Source organism: Trachinotus anak, unplaced genomic scaffold (genome assembly GCF_046630095.1).
Source record: "Trachinotus anak isolate AG129_WGS33_773 ecotype Australia unplaced genomic scaffold, CSIRO_AGI_Tana_v1 ptg000001l, whole genome shotgun sequence".
Lineage (NCBI taxonomy): Eukaryota > Metazoa > Chordata > Actinopteri > Carangiformes > Carangidae > Trachinotus > Trachinotus anak.
This window is the reverse complement of record NW_027273852.1, coordinates 14,275,751-14,295,010: the sequence shown is the minus strand read 5'-3', so window position 1 is coordinate 14,295,010 and position 19,260 is coordinate 14,275,751. Positions and strand designations below refer to the sequence as shown.

The 19,260-nt window shown below is 39.4% G+C and overlaps 2 protein-coding genes across 5 annotated transcripts; both read left to right on the top strand.

The window, feature by feature from the left end:
- The first annotated feature begins 248 nt into the window (after window positions 1-248).
- Window positions 249-6,022, top strand: gpr183a (G protein-coupled receptor 183a). 4 transcript variants are annotated; one of them, XR_011691165.1, is made up of 3 exons: window positions 249-439; window positions 2,254-4,632; window positions 4,673-6,022. XR_011691165.1 is itself a non-coding variant. In XM_071479424.1 (2 exons), exon 2 carries the CDS (start codon window positions 2,277-2,279, stop codon window positions 3,390-3,392), a length of 1,116 nt encoding a protein of 371 aa, XP_071335525.1. In that variant the 5' UTR covers window positions 249-439; window positions 2,254-2,276; the 3' UTR covers window positions 3,393-6,022. The 4 variants fall into 4 exon arrangements, 1 of the variants encoding a protein (XP_071335525.1); XR_011691164.1 differs by having other exon boundaries at window positions 4,668-6,022; XR_011691166.1 differs by having other exon boundaries at window positions 4,663-6,022.
- Window positions 6,023-8,445: 2,423 nt separating this feature from the next.
- gpr18 (G protein-coupled receptor 18) lies at window positions 8,446-14,215 on the top strand. The gene is made up of 3 exons (XM_071479439.1): window positions 8,446-9,484; window positions 10,188-10,238; window positions 10,617-14,215. The coding sequence occupies exon 3, from the start codon at window positions 10,618-10,620 to the stop codon at window positions 11,635-11,637; it is 1,020 nt and encodes a 339-aa protein (XP_071335540.1). The 5' UTR covers window positions 8,446-9,484; window positions 10,188-10,238; window position 10,617; the 3' UTR covers window positions 11,638-14,215.
- Window positions 14,216-19,260: the final 5,045 nt, after the last annotated feature.

The following is a 19,260-nucleotide window of genomic DNA, read 5'->3' as shown; positions in this document are numbered from 1 at the left end:
ATTTATCATTCACAAAGGCCAAATGAAATATTACATACATCACAAACATCAGTATGGCGTCACATGACGTCTTTTTTTTTTTCTGGGTGCAATCAGTAGGTGTTTCAAAAGTGTGTGTGGAGAGATAGAGCGTTTGAAAAAGTTGAAAACGCAAAAGTGAGAGAGGTTGAGAGACACACACATGCACAGGCAGCAAGAGAGAGAGAGAGAGAGAGAGAGAGAAGGAGAGCTACAACAGGATATTTTGTCACTATGGTTACTGGCAGCAGATACGGATCTTGATTTCTGTATGTCATGCTGCTCTCAGTCAGTGTGGTGCACTGTAGTTGTAGAGCTGTCAGGACAGCTCCTCATTGAGATCAACTTTGCACAAGAAGTTTGATGTCTTCTGGGTCAATGTGGCTTCAGTAAATCTGAGGAAAGATTTTCCATCTGTGGGGTAAGCACTTCAAGTATTTGGATAATATTTATGTGTGTGTGTGTGTGTGTGTGTGTGTGTGTGTTTGCGTGTTCTTTGACTTGTAACAAGGACAGAACAGTTCAGCTTTGCACTTTAGCTTGTAATGGATTTATGTTGTGAAAAATGTGTTGTATTCCAGAGTGACAAACTAAAACTGTATCTAAACTACAGCATGGCATGTTTGAATGGCACATCATCATCATGCCTTTACTGTAGTTAAGCAATAATGAAAACTGACTTATGAAATAACGTTGGCGTGTTATGAGGGGAATTCAGTGCTAAAAATACATATTAATACCAGAGTGAAGGCAATTACAGTTGTGACACCCACTGTTTAAAGCAAACCACTTTAATAACTGTTTGCGTCATTGGAAAAATATGTTTTTGATTGATAAGAAGGGCATTAGAAAAATAGTGTTGTTGCATATTTGACCCTAATACCCCTTCGCTTGTGCCAGTGGGCCAGGAAATGTATTTCTCCGCTGCACAAGGAGATGGCCACAGCAGCAGTGGGTTATAATCTCAGCTCAAACAATATGAGTGTCCAACTGCCAACTACTCTAAGGCAGAGCACCCTGGGGAAGCAGACTTCCTCATTACAAGGCCATCTCTCAACACCACGTTGTTTTGCAGCATAAGTGTGAGATTGTTGCAGCTGCATTCAAAATCACAGTCAAACAGGTATTGTTCGCAGACTTCCTTTATATCACCTTTAGGTACAAATGTCATTTAAAAAAAATACATCTATGTCCTGTGAGTCAACAATGAAACAGTGGTTGAAGGTGCAAATACTCTGTAAATTTGGAGAATGATCATCGGTCTATTTCTTCTAACACATCAGGTCTTTCTTTACTGTCATCTTAGTCAAGTTGGAAATTAACTCTCAATGATCAAAATTATGATTTTAATTTTTTAATGCTCTGTGTCTTCATATGTCAAACCACAGAATAAAAAAAGAGCTAAGTGCACATTGCCAAATGATTAGTGAAAAAAAAGTTTAGGTACTTTACAGCTTCAGTCAGACACCAGTGCATATCAGATCTCTTTTTTTTTTCTACTTTCACCTTTTGTTTTACTTGTTTTGCTTGACTCAACAAACCCTGGTTAGTGAAACTAAGGCAAAAGTGGAGGTGGAGTTTGGTCTCTGCTGGGCTATGCTTAATAACAACCACTAGGTGGCACCACACTCCACAAAAACATCTCCTCAACAGGACAGGTCATGTCGCATTACCTGACTGAGTATGTTAACATGAGTGAGCTCAGGGCACCTGCATGAAACACTAGTTCATCTTGGTTAAACAAATAACAGCAACTGCATCCTTGATCTTTTGTGAGACATGTTTTTTCACTTGTTTGTCTGTTTTAATAATGTCATAATTTGCTACAATTCAAAGGAACCATTTATATGATTACAGGTCATGTTAATGTTGTCGTGACTGTCAAGCCTTTCTACAAAAATGTGTGCACATAAAAACACAGTAAAAGACTTTTAAGGGAACAACTGTCTAACATTATAAGTTGTTTGGAAATGAGTAATGAGAAATACTGTAACTTCTTCTACTTCCTTTTTGAAAGCAAGGTCTTGAACCTACATATGCTATTGTGCCAGAGTTGTACTAAGACAAGTTTCATTTCAACATAGACAAAGTATCAGTGTTTCATTTAATTTTTTTTGAATTCACATGTCTGATTTTGCTTCCTTAAAAATGATGCCCACAGAGCACAAAATTTTAAAAAAAAGAGTTGTAAATCCCTGGGTTTAACCAAAGCACATTTTACTTTCCTTTTTGCAGCTACTGGTTCCTAAATTATCAAGATGGATTCTACCAACAACAATAGCTCTACCTGTGACACGCTGTACGCCCACCGGGACTACGCCAGGGTCCTCATGCCTATTTTCTACTTTGTGGTGTTTTTCATTGGGCTGTTCGGTAACTGCCTCGCTCTCCACGTCATCCGTCCCAATCTGAAGAAGATCAACTCCACCACCTTGTACTCTCTCAACCTGGTCATTTCTGATATCCTTTTCACACTGTCCCTGCCTTTGAGGATTGTCTACTATGCTCTGGGCTTCCACTGGCCTCTGGGCGAGCCGCTGTGTAAGATCTCAGGCCTCATCTTCTATATCAACACCTATGCGGGGGTCAATTTCATGACCTGCCTCAGCGTAGATCGGTTCATCGCTGTGGTCTTGCCACTGCGGTTTTCCCGTTTCAGGAAGGTCAGTAACGTGCGGTACATTTGTGTTGGTGTTTGGCTGCTGGTTCTGGCACAGACCCTCCCCCTCCTCGCCATGCCTATGACCAACGAGGAAAAAAATGGCTCCATCACCTGTATGGAATACCCCATCTTTGATCAAATCGACTATATTGCCACCACACTGATTGTCGCAGTCATCGTGGGTTATGCCATCCCTGTGATCACCATCTTGGTGTGTTACTCTGTGTTATGCTCCAAACTCCATTTAACAGCCAAGACCAATCATTTGATGGAAAAGAGTGGTCGAAGCCGCAAGGCTATTGGAGTGATCTGCTGTGTGTCCCTGGTGTTTGTCATCTGTTACAGCCCCTATCACATCGACCTCCTGCAGTACATGATCCGCAAGCTGGTGTCGAGCCCTGGCTGCACGGAGCTCACAGCCTTTCAGGTGTCGCTGCACATCACAGTGTGTCTGATGAACCTCAACTCCTGCCTGGATCCATTTATCTACTTCTTTGCCTGTAAGGGCTACAAGAGGAAACTTAGGAGGCTGCTGAAGCTGCAGGTCAGCATATCCTTCTCCAGCGCAGTGAGGACGTCACCTGAAGGCTCCTCCAAGGATATAATTGATGGTAACAAGATCCAACTCAACAGTACTACTATAGGTACAACCAATGAGAGACTCACAGAAAGGAGGTCACACAAGTATGAGCAAACTGAGGGGCCACTTTAGACATGAGAAACTGTCATGTCTCAGTGGGCCTAACTCAGTCAGGACAGCGTCTCAGACAATCTGATCTGAACATTGAAACGGACTCAGTCATGTCACCATGGACTCCAAGCAGCTACTCAGCATCTGGATCTGTGGGAATTCAGTTGCATTAGCCCCAATTAGTTTACATAAAGGAAGAACATCAACAAAATTTTAATAAGGAAAATACAGCACCTCCTCTGTTTACAGATTTTCTTAGCAATATTATTGAATCATTCTTGGACGCAGAAATTTTTGCAGCTAAGGAAAGAAAGGAGGATGCTTTTTTTTAAATAAAGCATGTTGGTGTCCTGCCAATAAACTGATGAGGCAGAGCGCAAAGTGGACAGGCAACTGATAAAGAGCTGAAAGAGACACTTATGAACATCTACATGAAGAGTTATACTGCTCAGCTGAAAAAAAGAAGAAAAAAAAAAACGTCTTGAAAGCAACAATTTAATATTTGCAGTCAGACAATGGTCTCGCAACTGATTCCATCCACACAGTTTGGCTTTAAGGAAGTGAGATGTTAAAGTGGAAGTAGAGACTCACAATCAGACTTACAATCACAAGTTTCAGTTCTGCACGCAATTGTAAAACTGATAAACTGTGCATTCATTATGTCAGCCACTTAAGCGTTCACTAACCGGACATGAATGACGGTGTAATTTTATTTAATAGCTTTCGGATTGAGCTTTTTTTTTTAGTTTTGTTGAAATAGTAATGCTATGAAACCCAGCTATAAATTGTCAGTTTTAATTTTTAGATCAGTTATCTGTAGCAACATGTGGGGGTCATATACAGTATTACATCAAAAACCATCCAGTGTTTCCAGTGTGTGATCTTTTAACAGTGTTGTTTTCTGTGCGATTGACAGACACTCTGTTCTTCCCTTATCAGCTCAACTCCCGTCACAACCATCTAGCTATTGTTGTTCAGCTCTGAGAGATGTTGAGAAATTGAGAGTGTTTCAAAACTGGTAGACACTGTAAGTTGACTTGCTTTGTCTGCATCTGAATGTGATGCTAATTGAAAAAGAGGGAATTTTTTAGTATTTGTTCTAAAGTTTGAAGATATTTGATTAAAGAAAAATTCTAAATGTGCTAGAGTGAATATGTCAGCTTCTTGTTAGAGCAGATTTACTGCACTATATAATTTTTTGTTTCTATCTTCAGATTTAACAGTGTTCTTACTTTACTTCAAAACACGTGTACTATACACTGTAGCAAAAGAAAAGAAAAGAAAAGAAAAGAAAAGAAAAGAAAAGAAAAGAAAAGAAAAGAAAAGAAAAGAAAAGAAGTCTTAGTCCAATTTAAAATGTTTACTTCTGTTAATTTATTCCAGGTTAGCCTAACATTATTTTACATCATCACTTTTTTGCTTCTGTTAATCTGCTTAAAGAAAATGTTGTGTATGTTGCATCCACTTGAAATTCTTGATTTGGAGTCCATTTATTTAATAACACTCTTTAACTTTTCTAATTTATTGTGCCAAACTTAATCCCCGGCGATAGTTTTTGCAGCTCTGCCAGGATTGTGGTTTGCTCAGTTTTAATTTTGATCAGAGGGAAAACCATCTGACACCTCAGAGACAAATGTGTAAAAAAAAAATATGCAACGGTCTCCTTCATCTTTTCATTTTTTCATGAAAAAAAAGGATATCTGGGGAAATTTGGTACATGCAAATAAACTAACTATAGTTCTAAAAAAAACAAAAACACAAAACAAAACAAAAAAAAACTTTTTATTTTTTAATTTAAATGTTATTATTATATTATTATTGTATGTTATTATTAGGCATAACAACCTGTAATTGTTAATCGAGCCAAAGAATGTAATGTTTTTTTTATTTTATTATTTTACAGTGCACCTTGAGGCCTAATGTGTGCAAAAGTGAAGGCTAATTTAACATCATTATTGTTGGATCTTGTGTTGTAGAATGTTAAGAGGACAGGGAAAAGCATTTTTCAAATAGACAGTTTTTCAGAAACCTTCATCTTCCTCATTGGTCTGCTTGCAGTGTCTGATTTATCCTCTTAACTATTTATAAAATTCCCAGAATTCACCTTGAAAGCCACATTATGAGGCCTGGTTATTGTTACCCTGGTTACCCTTCAAGTGAAGTCAATTCTGATGTGATCAATGTAGGTAATGCAGGAATTTTGTACAAATAGATTTTTCTAACTTAAATCAAAAAACACTACTGGCACAAATTAAATATATAATATACAAGAATAACACAACATTGCAGTACAGATAAAACTACTGGCAGACAGGATATTGGATAAGTCTAACATTTTTGAAAGTTAATTATTTGTTTCTAAAAAACAACTGTAGACATAGTTAAGGTGGAGGACAAGCTCATGATTATATGGTTATATATATTACAGAATATGGTTTAAACATGGTTAAGATCACTAACCAGAACCAGAACACTTGTTTTGGGTTTAGCAGAAGTATGTGGTTATGGTTTTCAGCAGGCTGTTTGTTGGTCTGTGGCAGAATGCACATTTGATCTCTGACATGACAGGCAGAGGTGTTACAGTACTTTCCCCACCCATAACTCTACAATTTTGCTTTCCTAATAAAGGCCACATCACTTAATGCACTCTGGCTGGGCTTTAGCACCACTGAACATTGGCACCACATGTATATTGGGCATTGCAGAATCATCCAATATGAAATGATTTGCCTTTAAAGTCTTACTGCCTGTAGAAATAATCTTTACATTTTATTTTACTGTCAGACTTAACACTACATACCGAATATTTGTTTCTTTCCTATCTGAATGTCAAATACGTCTTTATGCAGATGATACAGTTTAAATTCTGTTTAAATCAGCACTTAATGAAAATAAAATACAATTTTTTGTACTTAATATCCAGTCACACTAATATACTGTCAGATAAATATATTGACTGGCTTTTATTTAACGAGTTACAGAATATATTTGGCTTGAGAGGAAATTCATTTTTGGACCACAGTGTCAGCAAACTGACAAAAGCTTGGTCTTTGTGAGCTGTAGGAAGAGAATGTGATCTTAGTTTGACCTCAGATTTGGAGTTTGAGGAGGTCATTTATAGACATGGCATTGCCTCTTCTCTTAGGCCCCTGGATTTGACTGATTATGCTATCAGGGTCATTACAGATGATAGATGCAATAATCAACACTGCATTCATTATGTTACAGTTGATTTGTTTGACTCAGTCATTTAATTATTTACTTGCAGGGCCCTTGTCAGAAAATTACTCACCAAACTTTACTAGCAAGTGACTAGCAAGCAAAAATAGAAACAACGTTCATCTCAACCATTTGTTGTGCACCATCTCATTCATACATCCGGCAGGCCTCGACAACAGGTGACACAACTGAAGGTACACACACAAAGAACTGAAGAAAGGTTCAACATCATTCATTTCATGCTGCAGCATAATGCAACAGCTTTGCTGTTTCCAAAGCTTGAGCAAAGCCACAGAACAAACATGTGCTTACTGTGAACAAAAGGCAGTGTATTGTAGACTCTGTTATATTCATGGTGGTAAGAGTTTGAACATCACAACAAAAGTTATTTCTCCTAATGTTTATTGTTTATTGTATAGAGGGTTATTAACCAAAATCTGTTCCAGGAACTCTGTTAATGTGACATTTGTGGAAATATAAGAACAATATATATATATATATATATATATATATATATATATATATATATATATAAGATATAAAGATAAGGCATAGATACATTCATATTATTTCAGTAGTCTGATTGTGTCAATAATCTGAATGTGTTGTCCAGAAAATTAGTTCAGCGCCTCCACATTTCTTCTTCTCTGCATTTCCGGTGACTTAAAGTCCCCCTCCTCTAAGCACATATTGTTACTTCACCTGGACGTACACTGTGCAGAATGATGCACACGATAGTAATGTGAGTTTGACATCAAGGCTGTTTTCATTCATCTGATGAACAAAGTTTCTCTGTGCTCACCTCCAAATCTGACTTTAACATGTATGTGTGAGTCGGATTTTGTGACAACATAACTTGTTTGGAGGTCAACCGCCATCCAATATGCAACTTATGCAAATGTGAAACCTTGAAGCATCCAGTGCATGTACACTGACATTAGACCTTCCAGTGAGGTAGGAGATCTTGTGTCCAGTTCTGAACTCGTGAAGAATTGGAACTGAACAATATTTGCATTTTCATATATTCAGCATTTTTCATTGAGGGCGAAGGAATAGATGCCATTTTAAGAATTCTAAATATTTATAAAGATGATTGAACCTCATCAAGAATACACCATATCAAACAAAGTGTATTATTAAGAGCACATTATTTTTTATATACCTTAAAACACATTTGGAGATTACCTTTAATTTTATAATCCTATGCTATTCTATTCTATGCATGTGTAAACTGAGTTTGGAAAAGTCTAATATGTTAAATGACGTGTATTTTGTGGCTCAGAAGTATGTTAAGTTATTTTCTGCAGCAGCTATGTTATCCAATAAATTTGTGTTTTTGATATCCTAGTATTATACACAGTAACAAGAAATTAATTATTGAAAAGAAAAGATGGTTACTGGGCAGAGACTCAGTTTTGCAGTATTTATGTTTAGCCTCTAGAGGACAGTGTTAAACTGGGTAAAGAGGTGATGGTAAAGGAAGTAAAATGGGACATTCACACTATTGGGCATCATACACATAATCTCAATATTGACAGGTATGACAAAAGAGGGTCAATTAATCCTTTTATTGAAATTGTTCTTTTGACTGTTAGTTTTATACCCAAGAATGGCTATAAAAGAGTTTAAAAATGATTTAAGGGCCAACAGAAGACAGAATGCTGTTGTCTAGATATCTGTAAGTAAAACTGCACTTGTGCTGTTTATAGGATATTGTCTAAAAAGGATTTAATGTGGAGTGGGGAACTTACTGAGACAACCACATGACAAGTATCAAGGAGAGGAAAACATCACACAGACTGTTGTCATAACAACATATTGCAATGAACACAAAGTACCATCTGGTATGAGATTTTTAAGACACATCGAGAGGACAAGCCGATAGATAATTATTTCCCAGGAATAAGAATTCGACTGAATGAGCAGCTGAAAATACAGGGGTAAAAATAACAAAGCCACCATGGTAAAAGGGTTTGACATCAGAGCTGACCAAATGGCAAATCCGCATCATCAAACCAAAACATGTGACAAATAGATGTAACCTTTTGTGGAGGTTGAACATACATAAATCAGAAAGCAAAAATAAGACAATCTATAAGTCGTGGGAAAGTATGATATTATTCCTGTTTCACAAGATCCGTAAAAGGAATGAAACTACGAGTTAGAAGATCAGGGGGAAGAAGTTTTGATTGCACAATGTTCTTTGAGCAAAATGTTCTAATTCATAGTTGTTACCAGCTCACACGCATTAATCACACAGATTCATCTGTATTCAATCCAGGTCCAGACTGACCTTGAGCGTTTCACCTGAGGTATGCGCTTTGCATCCATTAAGTCGACGTGGTGTAAAACCATCTCACAGCATCAGCGTGAAGTGTCTATTACCACCATCTTATTTCCTGTTTATATGGCAACTGCCTCAACATCCTGTTTTTAATTACTTCTCTCCAGCAGCAGATGCTTCTCACAGCAACCTGCTGTGGATTACTCCCCTGAGAACTAATGTGCTGTGACAGACCCCACTTTTCCAATCAATAACTCGCCCTAAATCTGCCATCTCTCTGCCTGCCAAACACACTCCCACTTCTAATGGCACATCATTTTCTTTAAGGGGGTGTAATTGCAGACAGTGGAAAGCTGTAGCCCTTTGTGTTCCAACTACGTAGATACTGTAAAGGAATCTAAAGAACAGAAACTACAGCCCACGGTCGACACAGGAAGTGATGGGGGCTTTACACTGTGCTGAGTCTCGCCACCATTTCCATCACATTGCCCTTTCAGAAAGCATTCACTTCCCTGTTTTGGCTGTTATCGCAAAGTGCTCAGATAAATCGCTGTGCCGCTTCATAAACCTGTTGGTGCAAGCTTGACAAGATGTTTGTTTGATTTCTGTGGTAAGTGCACTGTTTTATTGTCCAGGCTACCTGATCACTTTGACCTTTAAGATGAAGGGAAAAATTAATATTGGCTTTCGTGTTTTATAGCTACATGCTGTACTTTTGAATTGGTGCTGTGTATTTGGACCAACAGATTCAAAATCACCTTGATTGTTTTATTCCTCAGCTTTACAGTAACTTTCTTTTTTTTCTTAATGATCACCCACATTTCATAATATATACAACAGACTACACAGACAGTACATTACCACAGGAAAAAAAAAAAAAAATCTTAACTGTGAAACACTGAGGTCACATGATTTCTTATCAAGACATCAGTCTCTGGGGGATAACAATCTCACTTCCACATTTTTACCCTTTTTACCCTTACAGATGCTGTTACTCTGTTCTTTCAAGACTCTTTCTATATTGTAATATTTAATATTGACCTTACTATGTAACATTTATGTTATATTTAAAAGGGGAATAACATCTAGAAACATGTGCTCTATCCGTGTATTTCACTGTGCAGCTGCGCAGCGTTTAAAAATAAGTATTTAAATGATCAAGCAGCAGGTTCTGCAAACTGTAAAGCACAGACATATTTAGATGCAGCCTCTGGCTATTTCAACCCCAGTGTAACCAAATTGTTTCACACATTTCTTTCTTTCAAAGTCATCACAGTTTTTTGGACTTTATTTGTTTGTTTGTTTTTTCAAAGATTCAAACTCACATGGACCAATGAAGGATTATCTCCACATAATGTTCAGAAGTAAGTTGCATTACCTGTCTTGCTTCTCAGATTTTTTGTAATTCAAAACTTGAAATCTTACAAAAGATTTCAATCAAATGTTTAATTAAAGATGACATCTTTAATTTTTCTGTACTATTTTTACACTTGACAGTAAGTTATTGAGTTGCTCGTGTTTGATTAATTGTCTTCCAAAGAGACAAAATAACTTTTTTTTTACCTTACTAAGCCCTTTCTAGAAGCACATGACCTTTCAAAATAAGTGAATTAGCAAGACTTCAACTTCATGAAAACAAATAGTCGATACTTTGAAATTTGTAAAATACAAAAATAGTTATAAGGGAAACAAATAGCTGTGTAATAATTTACTAAACTTCTGATGAATTCATTGAATTTCAGTATGAACCTGGATCTGAATATCTCCAACATGTCTGTGGAGTTTGTTGGTGAAAGGCCAGAGCAGGGACCAGCGGAGTACCGCATGTCAGGCCTGGTCTTCTACTGCTTCGTATTCATCATAGGAGTCATAGTCAATATCACCGCTCTGTGGGTGTTTGCTCTCACCACCAAGAAGAGGAACTCAGTCACTGTCTACATGATTAACGTGGCACTGGTAGATCTCACCTTCATCCTGCTACTTCCCTTCAGGATGGTCTACCACCACCAGGACTACTGGCCCTTTGGAGATCTATTCTGCCGGATCACTGCTGCTCTCACCATTTTCTACCCCTGCATGGCTCTGTGGCTGTTTGCTCTGATCAGTGCCGACCGCTACATGGCTATCGTCCAGCCAAAGCACGGCAAGGAGCTGAGAAATGTCCCCAAGGCCGTGGTGGCGAGTTGTGGGGTGTGGTTTATGACTTTGGGCAGCACTGTGCCCCTGCTCTTTTCTGATAATGACCCTGATCGCATCTCCAACTTCACCACCTGCATCAAGATGCAAGACATCATCCACTTGCGTCAAAACAACCCTGTCAACTTTGTGCGACTCATCTTCTTTTTCCTGGTTCCCATATGCATAATGATTGGCTGCTATATCGTCATAGTAGACAATCTGATCCATGGCCGCACCTCTAAACTCAAACCAAAAGTGAAACAGAAATCTATCCGGATTATCATCACACTCATTATCCAAGTGTTGGTGTGCTTTGTGCCTTTTCACGTGTGCTTAGTGCTCCGCTTGCTGGGGAACGGCAAAGACGGGGGGGTTAGCACATGGGCAGTCTTCACCACATTCCTGATGAACATGAGCACAGTGTTGGACATCATTCTGTACTACATTGTCTCCAAACAGTTCCAAGACAGGGTGATCAGTGTGATTCTGTACAGGAACTATCTGCGAAGTGTAAGACGGAAGAGCAGGCACACACACACAGGCAGCATCCGATCAATGAGCAACCTGACCAGTGCAATGATATGAAGCGGCCAGCAAACTTTCATGTCAAACAGCCGGCCTATATGTACTGTGCACAAAGTAACACTGGATGCATCACTGTGTACATGGTTCATTATCAAAAGGATCAAAACTTGCAATTAATTTCAGAGGTGTAATTTACACTCACAGTATGGGAGTGCTGCTGTTGTGGCAAAAAACATCTGTGTTCAGAGCTGATTGACTCACCCATGAGACTTGAGATGTTTTCTGTGCTTCTTTGCTCTGGCAGACACAGCACGGGTGTCTGTGGCTCAGGTGTAATACACGCAGGCGAAAATAAAGCGGGTAATCATTTAAAACATAGCTCACAGTATCTCAGTGTTTGCTTTGCCATTGTGTATAAATAGTGAAACTCTTCTCAGCCCTCTCACTATGTCGCCCAACAACCATGAAACGCTTGACAGCCTAAACAGAGGGGGGTGGGGTGGGAGGGGGGTGGGGGGGCGCTTACAGGAAACGATAGTAGGTTCTTAAAGTTTGCTGCTTTTGTTTTGTCTGTAACTTTGCCTCTGTAGCACCTCCAAGTAAATATGACATGTAAAATATGTAATTATAACACACACACACATCACAAATGTCTTGAAAGTTGCTGAAAATTTATTGACCAGGTGATGGCAGCATGGCACAGCTAGATCACATCCACCTGCCAGAGCAAGACACGACACAGCTTTCTTTACTTTTCAAGCAGACATTTGTGTCTCTCCTGTAGAGTTCCTCATATATACACATACATAGATATTTTGCTTTTGTTTGTGTATATGATTACATTTAGACTGACCTTAAAAAAGCAAATATTTCAGTTGTGATACTGTGAAATAAGCATTCCGTCTCCTCACAGAGAAGTTGTTAACTGCTGTCGTAACAGCTTCCTCAACCAGGAATCAGACTGAAGTGTGTTTATGGTGCAGTGCGAATCTTATTGATTACATGTTAAATGATTCAGTCACTTGAAGTGCATTTACAGTAACATCCTCAAGAGATGTCAGGGAGGCTATTTACTAGATTTAAAGCAACCTTAACTTTAAAAGAGAGAACCTTTTCTGCTCAGGGATACTTTAATGCCAGGTGTCTGCTGCGAGTGTAAGCTCCCCATTACAAGATCCTGCGATTCATCCTCAATTTATTCCTGAAATGTGAGCCAAAGGGATGAGTTAGAAGGTACTGAATGTGTGACAGTTCTATCTCTGCGAGGGGACTATTTAATTTAAATGTAGGGGGGAAAAAAAACAATCATGTTTGAATGTGATGGTTTTGATAGGTGTCCTGCACAAACATCGCCCGAAATTCAAGAACTGATTTGGTGTTGCCAATCGCTAAAATAATCAAGTTAGTGTCTGTCACACCAACACAGTCTTAACTGGATTAGACAGTGAGTCAGTGTAGCTGAGTAACTATGTAGTGCCTCATACAAGTAGACAGGCAATGCATCCTGTGGTGTTACCACATCCACCATAGCAGTTCTTGAAACGGTTATTGTACAGCAGATCAATTACAAATGCAGCTAAATAAACTGCATCATACTGTGCTATTCCTTAAAGGGATTCATGTTTTCTCACATTTTCTGAAACACGCCCAGTTAAATTCCTACTGTGATGAGTTATTGCATCACAGTGGTAAACGGATGAGGTGAGAGTCCATATGGCTCTTGGTTGATTCGTGTGGTGCTCACGCTCAAGAAATGGCCACACTGACATATAGAAGAGGTAGATTTACACTGTGTTTCACAAGAGAAAGCAGACTTCAAGATTTCCATCTCAGGTGGAATTCTGGGAACTGCAGTTCATCACATGATGATAGCTTTATTGGTTGGTGGACTACAAGTGGATTTATAACCAAGAGGTCAAAGGTCAAATGAAACATCAGAGGGTCATCTATCTGTCCCACCTGTTAGACATCAAAGAAAAACCAGCCACGCTGCTCACAGCAACTGGCATTTAAAACAATTAAGTTTCCTGTCAAGTCCCTGTGATGAATTATCCGGAAGCTTTACCGGCTGTAATTCTAAATCTTCCCAACAAGTGCCTTTGTTGTAGAGAAATTAATGAAAACAAGATTGTCTTTCATAGGAGCTGATCTAACAGCGCGACAGCCAGCTGCTCTTCTTTGGGAATAAAAACAGTCAGCATTAAACACAGCTCAGACAAAATACTTTTTTTTTTTTTTCCTACCACTCGTGTGGAAAACAAATCAGGCGACGAGCGCAGTGGCCATCTGTTTTGTTATTTGATATGTGTGAATACATGTTGTAATGACTTTGTTTGTGAATCACTCTGCGCGGCAGAACACACGAGAGCTCTCGAAGTGCTGGAGTGTTCAAAGCTAATCATATAATTGGACACAATAGTCGATGACAAATGGAGACGCTTGGAGCCAGCCAGCTGGGGAAGTGAATATGTAATCATTGTAAAATCATATCATTTTTGCATATTTGAAGACAGCTTAATAGAGTTTGCATGTCAGCACAGTATCAAATGATGATCAGAGACAGTGTTGCTGTATTTGTTTTTCTAAATTGTGTTCTGCTGGACTATTTATCTTTATCATGATTAAAAGTGTTTCTCAAGAGTTTGTTTCTTATATGTTCATTTATGTTTCATGCTATTATGAATGTCGAAACAATTTTGGGACAAATGACCCTTCTGAATGTGAAAAAAAGGAATATGGTGCAGCAGTAAACAGCCTTCAGCTATGATTGCCAATTCGTACCCCAGGGGTATTTCTGCAGTTGCCAGGAGGTATGTGATGACTACATGTTGTGGTAGAGAAAGAGAGAGGGAGAGAGAGACACAAGACTAAATGGCTATATGAATGGATAAATGGTTGAAACCGATTACTGCAAGTAGTATGTGGTAGTATATGTAAGTATGTACACCCTTTTTCCAATACTAAAATATTGGATGGATGGTTGAAATAGTTACCTAATCAATACGTGGTTGAAATAGTTAGCTAATGAATAAATGATTGAAACATTTAGCTCAAAGTAATTAAGCATCAATGGTTGAAATGTTCAGCTTCTGCAACTCCGAGTGGCGCAAACTTGATCAAACAAACCTAGACACTGTCAGAGAAAATAGCACGAAAAAATGCTTTGTAACAATATACTTTTAGATAAGTAAAAGTGTTAAATGGTATCCAATTTAAAAAAATATATATTTGCAACGTGGTTGGTGGTGTCAGTAGAGGGATACCTGAGGTCATTTGTTAGACCATAGAGGTAGGGAAGCACCACACTACAGATTACAATGCTGCCAAAGGTAATCTGTTACCACAACACCACTGAATATCAATAATGGTTTAAGCCACAGTAACATCTTCACGTGACCTAATCTGGCACACACATTTACACTGTAACGTCAAGCACTTTTTGCCACCCAGATGTGTTGTTGTGTTTGAAACAACAGTAGAAACACAACTCCAGAAGCACAGTTCCCTACAATTTTACTATACCATTAGTCTTCATATTGTTCCCATTAGAGAGCACGAGGACATGAAAGAGAGCCTATAATGTTATATAGATACTGTACACATCCAGCCTCGCCTGGGCCTCTTCGTCTACTGTACGGCATTAGCAGCAAGCAGCTGCCTGCATTTACATCGTTTAGCGTTTCTCTCTGGGCATTTTAATACACCGAACCTCTCCCCTGGTAAACTTTACAATAGGATGTTGAAGGATACTCCTGGACTGCCATAGGAAATGAGAGGCACATGTGCGTGGATGTAGCAGCAGGTCCCCCCCTGTGATGCTGAGCTTTAGGGCTACACAAAGAGACTAATGGATTCCTTTTGTGGACAAAACTAGGTTAAGCATATGAGCTATTGTTCTTATCTGTGGTAGATGTACAATGATATCTTATGTACAGTAGGACTGGTGTGAGGTATTCCCTTTGTACACATATTTAGCCAGGCTTCACAAAGGTAATCTTTTCCTTTGGCAGTGGCAATCTACTCCTGCATTGTCTTTTGTCTCCATTAAAAGGAGATAATCTACTGCAAGAGTTTCGAATGCTACTAAACTGACTCCAATTGACCCTGCAGTTAGCTGAGAACAGAAGAGGGAGAGGAAATGTATGGCCTTGATTACAGCTGTGTGTCTATTTTAGCAGATTGTTCTGTTGCTGATTCACACACACGGCCAACCACCATTAGCACGTATAAATAATGTAAGACTCTCATCTCTCTGTGTTTTTTTTTTTTTGTTTTTTTTTTCCAACTCCCTACTCAGCTAAGTGGCTGCATGGAAACCTTGGCCCCCTCCTTGTCAGGTTCTCCATAGATTGGTATACGATTTATTTTAAGTCTGTAAAGCAGTATGTTCACGCACACAAGTGTTCTGCTCAATGCATGTGGGGATGTTTTTAATTGTATCATGTGAAGTGGAGTAGGAGCTCCGGTGGGGACGGTGTCAGGTTGTGTTAATATTTAATCCGGTCTCACTTCAGTTTCCTCATGATCCACAGTATCGTAAGAGCAGAGTAAGAAAGCAACATTACAAGACAGACAAAGAGACATGAGTAAAGACATTGTAGCTCCAGGCCACTGTCTCACTCAGGATGTAGTGCCGTGAAAAGCTTGTGAAGACACTATTATGAGATTCCACGTGTGTCCCTCTTCTCTCTGCCGAGGCCTGGGCCGTAGTCCAGTGTGCCCTGAACAGTGAGGGATATTAGGGCGGCTAATGCTAATGCACTCATTTCAGCTGATGTGCATCTAAAGAGAGCTGACTGACAAATTTAATGTAAAAGCAGGTGGGGAGGAAGAGTGGAAGAGTCGCATGTTTGATGGAAGGAAAAAAAAAAAAAAAAAGCAGGACATTGCGTTAGCCTGTGTGTGCAGGAGAGACAGGGAGGGAAGAAAGGAGGGAAAGACTGAGAGAAGGAGGGATGGAGGGAAGAGCAAGAGCGGCCTTTCACTTCCTCTGTGTGCACATCACGTCTCCTCTCCCCGAGCTCAATTACAGGATTGATACTCAGAGAGGAAACTTCATCATGTCGTACAGATGTCTTCACTGGGAGAAAGAGGGAGACGATGCATCTTGTCATTTAACGTGACATGGTCTGCGTTCATTCAAAACAAACAGAAACAGTTGGACTATAGATTTCATTATAGGCTAATAATAAATATGGAGCACCAGTAAAGAGCGGGAACTCCTTACTGACAGTCGGAACGAACTGGAGGTTTCCATGCCTGCTGGATGGAGAATTTAACAATTCTGCTGAGTGAATTAATCTAAAACAATAACCTGTAAATAATAATACTCTTTCAGTGAGCCATTCAGCTCCATCATAGTAAACATTTTTTATAACCCAGACAGCTCTATAAAGTGCTTTAGGCATCATTGGGCACAACCATCATTAGTCAGTGCCTGTGTGTAAATCTGAATAAAACCACTGTGTTGGTGATGCTGCGCAGACACAAGCCCATATCTATTTTACAGTGTTTCATTTCAAACGTGACACAGGCAGAGAACACACTCCACAACAATGGCCATGTTTTGCTTTAATTTGATTAGGTTTTGTCTCAGCAAATGCCAAGTCCTGTTTTGCCTCAAGAACATATCTCTTAATCACGTTCCATCCAGGCTGTGTCTTTCATCTAAATCTCACAGCCGTGGCTCACACCCAACTTTATTTCGCTGAAAGGTAGAGAAAAAAGAAAAAAAAAAAAGCGCACACACAGATACACACGCACGCACACACCAGCACACACGCATCCAACAAGGGGGAATACAATGACAAAAGCCTAGCTCTCATCTCTGTCACATAAAGTGATGTTTTGTGTTTAGCTGTGTGCGACTGAGGTGTGCGTGTGTGTGTGTGTGTGTGTGTGTGTGTCTGTCTGCAGGGCTCAGATCCATGTTGTTTGGTTTGCTTCTCCATTAAGAGAGCTGTAAAGGAGAGGGAACAGATGGCTGCTGGCCCGCTCTGTCCTGCATCCTCTCACAACTGCCACACTTCCTGTGCGTCCATTAATCTTCTCTCACTACTCCTGCAGCACAACTTTATTAAAACAACTCAGGAGAGAGCGAACAACAAGCCCGTGCAGCTGTCAGGAGCAAAAGACAGAACCATTCGTCCACAGAAGAACGGCCTCGGATTTCTAGACGCATCTGTAAAACAGCCCGAGTAGAATCCGGATGGCTTTGAAGCGGGCTCTGCGAAAGCACTCGCTGTAGTGGGGATGCAATAAATGCTCATTAGAACGCAGCTGGAACTGCTGTTGTTGCAGAGTTCATAGCTACAGTTTGTCAAACTTAAACATGTGAGGCTCTAGCTCCCTGCCTGGGACAGACTACTGTTTCCTCCTGCTCTAAGAACATGTGGGGAATGCTGGGTAATAGTGAAGTTCGGCCTGACTGATGGCTTTGAGTGTAGAGAACCTCATAAACACTAAATCTACAAGCTGTCTGTCTGTTAAACAAACTGCTAAGATTACACATCTGAACTTTGTGATCTGGCGCTGTGTAAATAAAAATAGACTTGACAAGTTTTTAATATGACAGATCAGGTTGGTTTATGTTTGTTTGTTTTAAATGAATGAAATAGTTCCTTTGGCTAACTAGTGGGGCCCTATTAAGGGAAGATCAGTAACACCACATAAAGTGAGAGATAAATACCTGATGCTGCTGCACTGTATAAACACAGGGACTGAATTTGTTGTCCTGCCTGATCGTTCTCACAGGATGAAATATATAACTATTTAGGTGGCCTCTGCAAATTTACATGTACCACGCTGTCATGACAAATATTCTAGGAACATAGCTCTATTTGGCCCTGTGCTCTGTGTCCGTAGCAGTCGGCGGGTACATTGAAAAATCAATTCCAATTTAAATTATTGGAATAAAGAACTCCAGGAGCCCAAGATAAAAAAAAAAAAAGAAAAAGAAAAACCCTTCTTCTTCCAGATCCCCTTTAATTGGAAAGTCATTTCTTGAGGGTATTCTAATGGTTCTGAGAGAAGATTGCAAAATAAAGTTGATGAGCTGGGGGGGGAGGAGGGGGGAGGGGGGTTAATAGCGCACGCTTGTGTTTTCTGTGTGTTCGCCTGACCCTGTGTGTTTTCTTTGCTCTGCCACACAGTGCTCAGTCTTTGCCTCCCTTATGACAGAGGCACCAAATGAAGACTAATCCAGTGGGCTCACACACACTCAGACACACACTCCCTCACGCCTGTGGTCACTCGTCTCATCCATCTGCTATCTGGGGGAGTGTCTGGGGCTCTTGGGTCAAACTAAATTAACCATCCCTCGCTCACAATTGTAAAAATGTAATTGACTTAATATAACCAACCCTGGTGATTTGGATACTCTGGCTGTGAGTAATTTTGCAAAAGCTTACAGAAGCAACTTCAAAGTCTAATATTGTACTGCGGTATCATGACATAAAGTGGCTGATTAAAAATTCTAAAGTAAGCTTTGTGATTGCAGCTAATTTAAAAAGAAAAAAAAAATGACAGCAGAATTATTGGAAGAGCACTCTCAGTAATTGATATTGAAACAGTGTTTTTTGTTGGGATCTATCATGTGAATTAAGATGAATACTAATTTTAAATAATGAATAGTTTAAAATGTAGTATGGCAGTATGGATAAAAAGAACTATTCACCGTTAAAT